Source organism: Rhinatrema bivittatum, chromosome 1 (assembly GCF_901001135.1).
Source record: "Rhinatrema bivittatum chromosome 1, aRhiBiv1.1, whole genome shotgun sequence".
Taxonomy (NCBI): Eukaryota; Metazoa; Chordata; class Amphibia; order Gymnophiona; family Rhinatrematidae; genus Rhinatrema; species Rhinatrema bivittatum.
This window is the reverse complement of record NC_042615.1, coordinates 141,140,469-141,154,587: the sequence shown is the minus strand read 5'-3', so window position 1 is coordinate 141,154,587 and position 14,119 is coordinate 141,140,469. Positions and strand designations below refer to the sequence as shown.

General features: G+C 42.5%; 1 protein-coding gene across 4 annotated transcripts in view; it reads right to left on the bottom strand.

Moving 5' to 3' along the window:
- The window catches only part of LNX1 (ligand of numb-protein X 1), a 261,445-nt gene that overhangs the window by 96,953 nt on the left and 150,373 nt on the right, over positions 1–14,119 (bottom strand). For all 4 annotated transcript variants that reach the window (XM_029587604.1, XM_029587612.1, XM_029587615.1 and 1 more), the window contains 2 exons: positions 9,509–9,664; positions 2,005–2,207 (listed from right to left, as the gene is read on the bottom strand). In XM_029587604.1, the coding sequence (XP_029443464.1) occupies positions 2,005–2,207; positions 9,509–9,664 (359 nt within the window). The remainder of the gene's footprint in view (positions 1–2,004; positions 2,208–9,508; positions 9,665–14,119) is intronic.

The window sequence follows — 14,119 nt, the reverse complement described above, 5'->3', positions numbered from 1 at the left end:
TATTTATAGAAGGTGCATTCACAAAGTTGACTCTTTGTTTATTATAGTGATTTGCAAAACATTTTCCTAATTTACTCTATGCAATCTTCATCCCATGTACAGCTGGCATAGCCTCACAAACCTGCAATCCCCACAGGCCAGCAAGGCTAGGGGCAGGTGCCAGTGGAGCCTCATCTGTCATACTCAAGGGCTCCATTACTGCATCATCTGCCCTGCATCCACAGTTCTGCCTTCATGCATTGCATACCACTACTGAAAGCACCCGGCCACCTTCTACAATACATACTGCTTGGCATAGTGCCTTCTAAGCTAGGATGTTCAGCACACCTCCTGCTTTCACTGCTCCTAACAGGGAATCACGCCAGTACTCATGGAGTTAACTATGCCATCTACAAACATATAGTCACATCAGGAGACCAAAGACCGACCTCTTTTAAAACTGTAGCATCATCACCATCTTCTCTATAATTACTTTTCCAGTGTCTTAGTTTTCCATGTCTTCAGAAATCTTGAATAAAGGAGTGTGGCTGCCATGTTAGACTACTTAGATATATATACAAATAAAGGTCAATTGACAAGTTGTGGGTCATACTTTTATACTGGACTAATTTAATACATCTGTAACTAGCTTTCAAAAGGTATACGCTCTTCATCAGATCATTACACTGAGGAGAGTTTAACACTCAAAGGGCTAGACAAAAAATGTATTACGTTAGTTCATTTAAAAGGTGTTGCCTACAACTTGTCTGTTTAACCTTACTTCTACATATAGCCAAGCCAAGCTAATGTATGATTTCATCAACTGTATATAACAATTTGGCTTTTATTTTGGTTTAGAGATTGATAGTGCAGATTTTTGTATTAATGTTCTTTTTTTCATTTAGCAATTCCCTCTGGCGCTTTTTTTGGTTCCAGCTTAAACAGAATGGGCTATGATGCTGTAAATCTTCATTTCCAACTACTTAGAGGGTTTTGTTTTGTTTTTTTTTTTTACCTATTTTTATATTTCCTTCCCAACTCAGCCCAGCCATTGCAGTGGCAGTCCTCAGCCAGCAGCCACAAACTACAGCTCCTTCTGGAGCTTGGCTAATGTGGATGCTAAGTCTGAATGCTAGCAGGGCGGGTGGGACCATTAGGTGGACTGGGCGGCTGCCCAGGGCACCGGAAGTGGGCGGGGCGCTGTAGCCCGATGACGTGATGGTGGCCTGCTTGAAACTGAACGAGGCTGGAGAGGCAGGCGCAGTGTCGGAGGTGTGAATGAGATTGCGTAGGTGAATCGAGCACTGCAAGTGCGTTGTGTGCAATTTTGCAGGGGGTGCGAGAGAGAGAGAGAGAGATCACAGCCTAGGGCCTTGACTTCTAGGTGTTCTCTTTGACCATTGACTAAGACTTCCTTCCCCCAGGGGCTGTGAATGCTGATTTCACAATATCCCAAGCCCAAGCTGGCCCATGGAACTGAAGCCTAGTCAGAGAATTAAACTCAGCACTACTAGTGAGCTACAGGGTTGGTCCTGTTATGATTATTGCGATTAAGATTAAAGAGTTAAAGCAAGGTGACAGTTCTTTTAAGCTATTTTTCTGAATATAAAGAACTAATGAGATTTAAAGTAGGCACATATACTAAATTAGGATAAAAAATTCTGAATTGCTGTTAACATGACAAAATTTGCCCTTGCCAATAATCTGAATTTCATAGTACTCATTAACTTGTAAAAACACTAAATCAAATGTCTGCTATATCAAAGTGATTAATGCATCACCCAACTATAGTGCATAATTCGAGGGCTTAATGCTGATGATTAGACTTTCTGCAAAGAAAATAATGCAAAACATATGTCAATATAATCATTATCTCTATAATTGTATAACTGTCGAGGAAATAGAAATAGAAGTTATATTTAAAATAGTTTGTACAGCATTCTATATCTAAAAAAGATTTTTGGGCATTTATATAAGCTTAATGTTTCTATTAAGGCATAATGTTACTCTATAACAACACAGTACCTTTAGTATCATATCTCCTTGTAGCAATCTTCCATCTCTGGCAATCACACCATCACGATAAATATGCTGTATAAGAATGTGTACCAAAGGTGTTTCACTTCCTCCCACAATCCTAATGGAAAGGTTTTCATCAACTACCAAGCGAGTGATCTTAATGCAGGTGATCTCACCATCCGGAATCAGATGATATAACTGGGGCAGTTCTACAGAATACCAAAAAAAGTTCTGGTTATAAAATTATAAATGTCTTCCTACTTATTAACAGATTGTAGCATTTGTAGCCCTTCTATAGAGCTAATATTGCTATTTTAGTTGTAGTTTTATGATTTAGTTATTGTTTTATTGTGTGCCATTTTGATTCTTTTGTGGAAAATTGGATTATAAAATAAAATTGTCATTGTCATATTTATAACATGGTGAAAGCTGTTCATAGAATTTACATAAAACCTGATATTGACATAACTTAATAGCCACTGACCTGGTCAACAAAGAAAACAGTGCCACAAAGGAAATAACTAATAAATTATGATTTATTTACTGGTTTGCACTTCTTTGAGTTGGGCCTTCCTGAATCTTCACCAGCAGGTGGGCACTGATTTCTCTCCTGTTGGCTATGGTACCAAATTCAAAATGGACACTGAGCCAAACGCCAAAACATGTATGTGACAGGTCGGCTAAAGGAAATGGGAGGGTGTGGTGGTGTGTGTTAACATGGACCATGGGAATGAAAGATAACGACACTTCCTGGGCTGTAGTTAACTTGAAGGAGTTGCTGCTGAAGCAGCTGCTGGTTAGAGCCGGACTTTGCACTGAATGAAAACTGGGATCTGTCTAACTTGCTAAACTTATTTGTTTGTGGAGGGGAGTGTGATTGAGCTTTGAAATAAAATATTTTCTCTTTGGGAGTATACTGGAGCTTAAAAGTATAATTATTATGTGCTGTTTGAGAGTACGATAAAATTTTACGAGCATACTATTTGGTTGTTTGAGCATGTGATAGAGCTGTTTCCTGATTTGTTTTTTCCTCTCACCCAAAATCTACATGTATAGACTATTGCCTAATAAGAGGGCAAGGAAAAAAATTACATAACAAGAACCAACTAGTACTTTGGACAAAAAAGGGGCAAAATTCAACCTTCACTCAAATTTTTAAAAAATTAGTAGGTCATTTCTAAGTCTTTGGATATGGAGTAAAGAAAAAAAATTCAAGTTAATGGAAGACATTTCTTTTATAATAGCTTAAAAGGGTGCAGACAGCAGAACAGTAGCAAGAAGGAGGCTACCTGGTCTTTTGCCGAATGTCTGATTATCTGCCTGTTGGGAATAGCAAATTGCTCCTGGCTTTCAGATAATGAATCTGAGGCAGACCTGGGGCAGACAGTGAGGTACATAGAGGAAACCTTCAGGGAGATAAAAGAGCAGTTCAACCTTCACTCTGGCAGCCCCTGTGATGCTTTGGAGGATTAACACCCCCCGGATAGAGACCCTCACCTTAAAGTGGCAGAATGTGATCCTGTAGCTAGGACTTACCCTCCAGGTGATGTTATCCTCTCATACTGAGGATGTATCTCCAGGGGTGTAGGTCCAGGCAGGAAGGGATATAACTGCTGTTATTATTGGCAATTTGATCTTTAGAAATGTAGACAGCTGGGTGGCTGGAGGGCATGAGGATCCCTTGGTAACTTGCCTACCTGGTATGAAGGCAGCGGACCTTATGTGTCACCTAGGTAGAATTTTGAAGAATTCTGGGGAGGTGCCTGCTGTCGTGTTACATATGGGCACCAACAGCATAGGAAAGTGCAGGGGGGAAGTTCTATAAGCAAAATTTAGGCTTTTAGATAGGAGACTGAAATCCAGAACCTCCAGGATAGCATTCTCAGAAATGCTCCCAGTTTCACGTACAGGACCTCTGAGCAGTGGCGTACTAAGGGGGGGGGGGGTGAGGGGGGTGGTCCGCCCCGGGTGACAACAGGGGGAGGGGGTGCCATTGCTGCCAGCAGGAAGGTCCTGCAGTGGTGCGGAAAAGTGATGTGCTGGCGGGGTTCCCATTCCCTGCAAGCAAAAGCGAGGTATTGCGGAAGAAGAGGCCAGTGGCAGATGAAGGAAATGCCTTGTGGTGTGCTCCTGGTGGCAGAAGAAGGGGGTGCCATTGCTGCCTGCGGTGTCCTGCAGTGTTGCTGGCATTTCCTGGAGCCGGTGACAGAAGACAAGGGCCTGTGGTACTGCTGGCGTTTCCCGGAGCTGGCGGCAGAAGAAGAGGCTTGCTGTGCAGCCAGCAATCAAAGAAGAGCTCTCCAAAACATGTGTGAGAGAGCGAAAGACTGGCTCTATGAGAGTAAGTGCCAGTGTAAGAGAGAGTGTGTGTATATAAGAGGGTGCCTCTGTGGGTGTGTGTGTGTGAGTGAGAGGGTATCTGTGAGTGTGTATCACAGTGTGTGCATGAGAGAGTGAGTATGTGTGTGCCTATGTATATATATGAGAGGGTGCCTGAGAGTGCGTATGTGTGAGAGGGTGCCTGTGTATGAGATGGTGCTTGTGTGCGTGCGGGAGTGGGGGTGAAAGAGGAAGTGTGTGTGTGTGTGTGTGTGTGTGAGTCAGGAATCATGTGTGAGAGATACAGAGGAAGTGTGTGTGAATATATAAGCATGTGTGTGTGAGAGAGATGGAGGAAGTATATCTGTTTATGTGAGAGAATCACAGAGGAAGTGTGTGTCTGTGTGAGATGGATACAGAGAAAGTGTGTGTGTCTCTGTCACATACACACACATGCTCCCTCTGTCTCTCACCAAGCATGTATGTGTGTGTATGAGAGAGAGGGAGCATATTGTGTATGTGTGTGTGTGTGTGGGCATGTGTGTCCCCAGTCTACAACAATCAGGATGACAGATATGGAGAGTGGGATATTTTTAAAATCCTTATTAGTTTTAATTATTGGGAGTTATTTGATGTGTCTGCTGTTTTGAAATATTCTATCGATGTTTAGGAAATTTTAAAATTATATATTGAGGGGGCGGGGGAGTGACAAAGAAGTATCTGCCCTGGGTGCTAAATACTTTAGGTTTGCCACTGCCTCCGAGGCAGTCTGAGCTTCAGAGTTCAATGTGTGGTTGAGAAAATATTGAAGGGAAAAAGATTTGTTAGGAACTGGGAGACATTTTGGGGAAGGAGGAGCCTATTTTGATGGGATGGGATCCACCTTTACCAGAGTGGAACCAGGCTGCTGGCACTAGCAATTAAAAACAGCTGTAAAAATTCCAAGGCACCCTAAGAGGCACCAGAAATGGCAAAATGAATATTCTTCCTTTCCTCCTTATTTGCAAACAGAAATCACAGCTCGCAGTGGACAGTCTGCGGCATTGCACCATAGAAGGAAGCTCCTTTATAGTCCAGTGGTCAGCCTCTTCTCCTCTTAGCTAGGAGAGAATAAGGATGATCAATTATATTATCACCCCTGAAACAGACATCTTGTTGAAACATGGCCATGTCGGGTGTATTGGATCCATCATTGTGCTAATTTTATGTTTGATTTTATTGTAAATATGCTCTTATTGTTATTAAATATTTATTTATTCATATATTTTATTTACTTGTTTTTTTGTGTACCATTCTATCTTTAATATATGCTTGTTTTATAGAGTACAAACTTACATGTTTTTATAGCAAATGATTGCAGAAAGCAATATCTTTCAATATTTGTTTTGTAATCTTTACTGCTTTCCTATTTGTTTCATCCCTTTGGCAGATTGAAGTGTCTGTTATCCAGCCTTAGGCTTAGATAATAACCTATCTGCCAATGCATGTAAAAAAATATATTAGTCTAGATAGAAGTAAACTGGGCTGGCTTGTGTAGTGTCTGATCTGTCCAGTTGCACTAGCACCCCCTCTCAATGCAGCCAAAGAAGAGCTATAGTCCATCTTCTGCTAGGGCCCATGAAGAAGAAGGTTTGCCTACTGCCTTCGACCGCCACCCCACCCCCCACTCGTGGGATGAAGAGTTGCTGCCAAGTGTCACCCCTTTCTCAGCAGGATCACAGAGCGGAAGGGCTGAGAAAGGAGAGCTGACGGGAGGACCCGGCACTTCTCAACACTGCTTTCTGCTGCTGGTGCCTCTCTCTCTCTCCTGTGCAGGAGAGAAGGAGAGAAAGACGCTGGTGGCAGGAAGCAGCGTTTAGAAGTTTCATATCCCCAGCTGCTCGCCGAGGGTTTTTTTGATAGGCCAGTGAAATGAACGAAGCACTCAGCTTTGGGCTCTGTTTATGTTTTAGACCGGTTTTGTCCATAGCAGGAGTATAGTGGCTTAGCTTAAGTAAAGCTGGTACTTTTGAAATGTCCTAATGTGTGGTAGCAACCATTGTGTAACTATATGTTATGGAATTTGTCATTGCTAAGTCCCCCTGAAGAAAGAGAATTCAACATTTCTTATAAGCAGACCAAAGTGGGTTCCCTCAAGTCTCACGCAGTCCTCTATATGGAAACACAGAATATGGTCACTGTGCCACTGATCTGGTTAAGGGAATAAATATCCTGCAACTATTCACATTATAATAGTAGGTAGAACTGGGCAATTTTGTGTTGGTGCAATCATTTTGCTCCCAGATGGCCCTTGTGTGGTTTGTTGTACTGCTGGTTTCAGTACTCTCTTCATTTTTATTTAATCTGTACATGTTACCCCACCTCAGTCAGTTGTTAAAAAGTTTCAAAATAAGCTACTACTTGTAAGCGGATGATGTCCGACTTCATACTCCTTCGGACCACGATACTTCTTAGGTTTTGCAGAACTTAATGTGCTGCTTGATGGCCCTTGAATCTTGGCTTTGAGGTAGTTCTCTTCAGTTGACTCTAGCAAAATCTGAAATTCTTTGGGTAAAAAAGGATATTCTAGAACGACTGCAGGACCTATTGTTACCCGGCCACTCTGCCAGCCTTGTGAATTTGCAATTGAGGAGTCTGGGCGTTATAGATAACAACTTGTCAATAACTGACTATATTCCTAGAGTTTGCAGTTTCAGTTTTGTTATTCTGCTTTTAATAAAGCAAGTTCATCCATTTTGGGGAAATAACTAGCTATAGTCAGTACTCACATTCCTGGTACTTACAAGGCTGGACTATTGCAACAGCCTTTTTTGCTGGTTTGCCAAAAAAAATCTCCATTGCCTCCAGCTGGTACAGAATGACACTGCCCATATCATTTCTGGCACCAAATACACAGATCATTTAACTCCTGTCCTCTGTGACCTGCATTCTTTTTCAATCATGCATAGGACTACCTTCAAAATTGCCTGTCAGACCTTTACATCACTACACAAGCTGGGTCCTAGCTATTTGACTGCCTTCCTGTCTCACTGCTCACCTGTCATCCACTCCGCTCATCGGATGCAGCCCTGCTAACTATCCCTCCTTTGCAAGTTATGCATTTTTTTGTCACACACCACAGGTGTTTCAGCTGTTTGGCTCCATGAATCTGGAACAACCTCCCATTCCATGCCAAGTCATATCCAGATTACCTTCAGTTTTCTAAACTCATAAAAATCTGACTAATTCCAAACCACCTTTCCCTAAAACCCCTTGCCAGGTCTTGCCTTAGTTATGTTGCAGGTTCTAAAACAAATGCTTATTTCATAATGAAAAAGTCCCTTTACAGTTCATTATGAATAGAACAAGTTAAAATCGACTTACCCAGAAATATCTGAAAAATGTTGGATATTTTCGGTTCATGAAAAAAAAAAAAAAAGAGGCCTTTTCTGACCTTTCCTTCTGGAGCTTAAATGGGGCCTTCTGATCCTTCTGATCTGGGGCTCTTCGATCTAGAAAGGGGCTGGATTGATCCACAGTTGCTCCTGTCCTGCCAGCCCTGAGGCCGGCGCCATTGTGTTGTATGACTGTACAAAGAGTTGTCCATACGGTAAAATGGAGCCAGCTGGCCATGAGACTGGTGCCATTTTCTTATATAGGAGGCCCTGGCTCCTCCCTCACTTGCAGGGATGAAAGGAAGGCAGAGGTTACCTAAGAGACCCTGGCTCCTCCCTCACTTGCAAGAGAGGGAGGAGAGTATAGAGGCCTGGAGAGGCCCAGGCTTACCTGAGGAAGTGGCAGCAGTGACAGGGAGGCCCAGGATAGCCCGGTTTTAATTCTTTTTAATTCTTTTTTTTTTTTTTCATTTTTCTTTTTTTTATTGATTACTTTGGTTTGGCATATGAACTAAACTGAAATAGACATTAAAAGAACTGAATCACAAATACAAATTCGCCCCCCAATGAAAAAAAAAAAACCCAAACCAAAACATAAATTTTACCCCTGCACATCCCTATCCTGCGTTAATGTTTGACTTGTTTTTATATTTTGCTTTGTTTGTGCTTGGCATTTGTTTTCATTATATTGGTGGTTTGCATCTTTTACAGTGAATTTTAAAAGCCCAGCGTGTGCCAAAATCGGGAGATGTGTGCGCATGTCAGGCTTATGTATTTTAAAAACCACCCAGATGCACGCACATCTCCTGCAGTGTGCACATCTCAATGATAAAAAAAAAAGAGGTGTGAGCTGAGCAGGCTGTGGGCATTTAAGGGCGGGGCCAAGAGATGTGCACGTAAATACTTGCGTGCACAGGTGCACACTCAGGTCAAGTGCTGCACAACTTTACTTCTACTATTGACAAAGTGTAAGTCTAAATAAAGCCGGTCCAAAAAAGCCAACCGGAAACTGATCCAATATAGCAGTTGCGACCAAGACAAGAGGATCAGTGAACACCAGGAGTTCTTTATTTTGCACAAAACATCATAAAAAGCCCTGATGTTTTGTGCAAAATAAAGAACTCCTGGTGTTCACTGATCCTCTTGTCTTGGTCGCAACTAAATAAAGCCGGTACCAGGCATTGCAGAAGGGTTTGCGGGGTCTGGGTTAATTGGGGGGAGTGCAGGAAATTAAATCAGGAGGTATCTTGAGGACCTAACTCTACACTGGGTGAACTGGTGAAACCAGGCATGGCGTGGACATGAACTAGTTTTAAAATTCCCAGACTTACACGGCCGAAAATCGATTTACGTAGCTGGGTGTGCACAAGCTTAAAATTGCGCTTATGCACATGCCCAAGCTGTAACCTGCTACTACATGTAAATTGTAAAATCTCTGCATCACTGGGTACACGCCAACATACGTATGTGAATGTGTACTCGCGAACCCGTTTGAAAGTTACCATCCCTGTGATGATTTTTATTTGTTGCTCTCCGCCTAGTGCATCTTTTAGACACAATTATGCTGGCTATAAGTCCAACTAACTAATCAACTAACTAGATAATCTCCAGTTAAAACCCAACTCTTTATAGATTTTACTGCCCTTGAGATTTTGATGCATTTTCTGATATTCATAAGCAAGAAACAATTTCTACAAATTTAAAACAAACAAAAAAAAATAATAATTATGAACTATAGGCGTTAAGTTCTAGCATTCCATCTGGGGACCTTTTTAATCTGTCATATTTTCCAGGAAGTTTATTGTGCAAACTGATACCTTCTTCTGTAGAATTTAGATTTTGCAAGCTTTCTCTCTCCCTTTCAGCTGGGTTGATAACTGTATTTCCACTTTTTGTTCTCCGGAGAACACTGAAAGCTCTATTTAGCTTTTTAAAAGATCTGCTTCTTACAGAGGAACGCTCAAAGTTGCGTGCTGCAAGAGAAAAAGAAAATAATTTGTGGTTGCATTTAATTAAAATGATCCAAACATTTCTGAAACAACTGATTGATTATGTGATGTGTAGAAAGTTCAAATTAAAAATATACAGAAATAGAAAGTGCAAGCCACCACATTGCTTTTAAGCTTTACAGTTCTCCGAGGATTCATGTAATTGAAGTTGTTTAGGGCTGGATTCACCAAAACTCCTTTTGGCCTGTGGAGGGCAAATCTTGGAAAATCTCCAAATGGCAACTGTCAGAAAAACATAAATATCTTTTGTTTTCCTGACTATATCATGGACTGAGAAAAGACATTTGGAGCACACAGAAGGATCCACCATAGTTGCACCATTAATGTTGTCCACGCTGCTCACATACTCACAAACCCAGATTCACCCACATTTATTTTATTCCCTCTGGCAGCCCTCAGACTAGAGCATATCCACATATCTGGGAACTTTTGATTTCTAGTCACCTTTCATCAGTTAGGAAGGGGTTGGGGGTGGGGCAGTATGTGCACACATTTTCTCCTCTTTCATACACACACACACACACACTCACATGTTCCCACTCAGACATACATGCTCATTTTCACATACATGCTTGCTAGCATTCCTCTCATTCTCCCACACATACACATACATGCTCACTCACACTCCCTCCTTCCCCCCAAAAGCCACCTTGCACACACACTCTCTTCCCTCCCCATATACCTTTACCCACTCACATACACTCCTTCCCCACCACGCACACCCATACCCACTTACATACCATCACTCTCCCCTCCCCCACATCCACTCACATATGCTCCCCATCGCCATGGCAATCCTCCTCCTTTCAGCCATACACTACTGTTAATGCTCTTCCTTCTACCAAGGGCTGATGGGACTTCCCATTCTTCTTGCCCTGCATGGGTCAATTGGATGCCTCCTCCAAGCTGTATGGGCCCGGAATAGAAAAACGCTAAGGCCTGCACGAGCTGGAGTCAGGGAGCACCCCTACAGAAGTGCTACAGGACTGCAGGGCAGGACTCGAGCTAGTTTTCTGCCTAAACAGCCCCTTCCCCCGCAGGTTGAACCCATGAGTTCTGGGGACTGGTAGGACTTGTCTCCTGCAGAACATCATGACTGGGGCAGGCATGGACTGGGAGCTGGAGTCAGGAACTGGCTGGGAGCTGGGTCCAGGCAGGGCTGAACCAAGGACAAGGGCAAGGCCTGGGAAACAGACATGGGATTGAACTGGGCTGGGCAGGACATGAACTGAACAAAACAGGACAGGACAGGACTGGACTAGACAAGGACAGGACTGGACAAGGACAAAACTAGGACACACACCAGTAAACACGAAATCCTGACAGGGCATGAGACAGGCCTAGGTAACCCTAGTAGGCTTGAAGGAAACAAGGAGGGACAAGTAGGCCCAGAAGGTCACTGAGCAATGCAGGAGAGCCTGGTAGGGAGCTGAGATAGGCTACAGAGCAAGGGAGGAGGCCAAGATAGGCCACAGAACAAGGCTATGGACCAGACTACCTGAGTAATGCTGGGCACCTTTCACTAGTGTGGCCCCCTATGGGATGGTCACTAGATGGCCCTAGCATCCCACTCTTTAGCTAGAAGGAATAGCACAGTTCAGCTCCTTCTCCAGAGGCAGTCTGAGAGGGTGGACCTTTGACTATAAGTAGGAGCTAGGAGAGAAGTAGGTATGGCATTCGAGTTAAGGGTTTGAAGAGAGAGGATCTCTTTGAGTGTTTTCTTTTATAGTGAGGCCTACTCTCTCACTCAAGCCATTTTGTTTTGGAGGAGAATCTTTTCCAAGCACTACCTGCTTGTTAAGGATCTACCTCAGAGTTATAGCAGAGACTTTATTTAAGAAGATTTGCTAAAAGTAAGTTATTTTGCTAGAGTGCAGCCTGGAGATGGCCATTACCTGCATTCAGAGGCCAGGGCTCTGAAGACCAGCTAGCATCCTTCTAGCTCAGAGAAGGACTGCAGTGACAGTAGTGCTGCCAGAAGTGTCTTAAGATCAGATGAGTAAAGTATTTTTTTCTCTTTTTGTTGAGAGGAGGTTTTTGTCATCCCTCCTCTTAGTTGTAGACTGGGCAGTATGCCTGATCTCTGCCAGCAACAGACCTTTCCCCTCTGGAGGGTCACAAAGAAGTGAGATGGAGGAAGAAGAAAGAAAAATGGAAACCATAGACTCAGCCCTGGATCTCCTCGCTGGAACACAGGCACAGGCTGGGGTAAAGGAGATAATCGTGAACTCAGTTAGGACGGTTTCGTGCTGTAAGGGGATCCCAAGCAGGATTTCCCCAGGAACTGGGGCCTCCCTCACACTCAGGACAGGAGTGTTAGGAATCACCCCAGGAATCTGCTTTACCTCCAACTACACAGAAAGAGGCCACATCCAGTTGTATTTCAACTATTTGCAAGTTGGACATTGATACATTTTTTAAAAGATCAGTAAATTATGATTTGAATACCCAGTTCTGGGTCCCGATTCATCTGTTCCCAGGCAAGCATCATCACATAGCGCCAATTCAGATAAGCAGGCACTATGTGATACACTGATAAAGGAAGCATCTCACTGCTTGGGCCACAAGCAATAACTTCCCCCACTCCTGAGTTTCAACTAGCAGGAGAGGACAAGTGGCAGTGAAGTCAGCCCCATAGATATAAAAATACTTTTGTATGCCCTGAAGGATCATGCTCCTTCAAAGAAAAGGGTTTCATTAGTTACATATAAAAAGTGAGGATGCCTTTGTTTTAGTCAGAGAGAAGGAGAGAGAGAAAGGAATGTATTGAGTGACGAGTTTAATCGCAGTTTCCAGCTGGCTGCTTTACTTATAACAAAGAAAAAACAGTTTTTGATAGCTGAAAGTTTTCTTATAGTCATTATCTGAAGAAAAGTACGTATCCAGCAGTATTGCGACAGATAGCTGTTTGTTATTTTATAGCGAGTGAAATGAAGGTGATTTTTAGATATTTCCTGAATTTTGTTTTATTTCAAGCTAGAGGAACAGTGCACACTGTTAATATTAATCTGTCTAACAGGGTCATTTATCAACTTGCATTAAGGTGTTTTCACATGCATTATGGTGTTTTTGCATGCGAAAAGTGCCTTAACGCATGCGATAAGCACCATAACGCATGGTGCGATGCAAATTTTTAAAAGGGGAGGATTCAGGGGCGGGATTTCCATAAAAGTGGGCTGGCTTTGAAAAGCCATAACGCACGATATCGCTGCAAGTAATTACACCTTTTTCAATTGCATTAAACTGTACAAAATGCTGAGAGAGAGAGAGAGAGAGAGAAAGAGAGAGAGAGAGAGAACCTCTGGGAGTGGCATCAGAATAAGCAGCTATTTATGCTACTATAGGAGGCCCACCTAGTAACTCGAGGTGAGGTTTAGGAAGTAGTGTATTTATTTAATAATTTTTATAGATCGATTTTTCATGCGAATATATCAAATCGGTTTACAGTTGCTAACAAATATTCATTTAAAAATATTTGCATTTCCAAAAGAAAAAGGAAATTCAAATAGGGGTTAGGGGTCACTTTTACTTGCAGAGTGAGACATACGAACAGAACAGTGCACTCTTGTGAAGATTTGATGTCCTTCGGAGTGAGAAAACTTACACAGCGATGACATTTGTGCAATGTTTTCTCAACCTAGATTGATGGACTCTACCTGGGTAACATCAAGCTAGGTTGAGAGAACATTGCACAAATCTCATCGTTGTGTGAGTTTCCTCAATCCGAAGGACATCATATCTTCACAAGAGTGCACTGTTCTGTTCGTACATCTCACTTTGCATGTAAAAGTGGCCTCTAACCCCTACACTACTACCTAAACCTCACCTCGAGTTATTAGGTGGGCCTCCTATAGTAGCATAAATAACTAACTACTAGAAGGGCCTTGTAGATAGTCTCTCTCTCTCTCTCTCTCTCTCTCTCTCTCTCTCTCTCTCTCTCTCTCTCTCTCTCTCCCCCCCCCCCCCCCCCCTCCCTGTGGTGAAATGACCACTTTGCAGGTAAGAATTAACCTCAAAACACACCCCTTTTCTTATCACATGTGATATTTAGTGCAGTTTGATAAATCTAGGCCTAAATTGGAGAGAATATTCAGAGTAAAGAGAGGGAATTTTGTGAAGATTGTCTGGTCGATGTGAATTGTGGATCTCCCAAGCAACTGCTTTATTGTCTACCTGGACTGCAGAGAAGTTTGTCTTAAGGATTCAACCATCTTGTGAGATTAAACTGATAATTTACGCTAAAATTTGGCCAGAATTTAGATGGGAATTTGAACCCCCAGTTTTCTAATTTGCTTCAAGTGAACTGTTCTGAGATTTAGGGCGGGATTACTAGTTTTCTGTTCCTTTACTATAATGCCATGTGCTTCTGTTTCCTATAGAGTATGAAAAATGACAAGAGGCAGGTAGTACATTATAGAC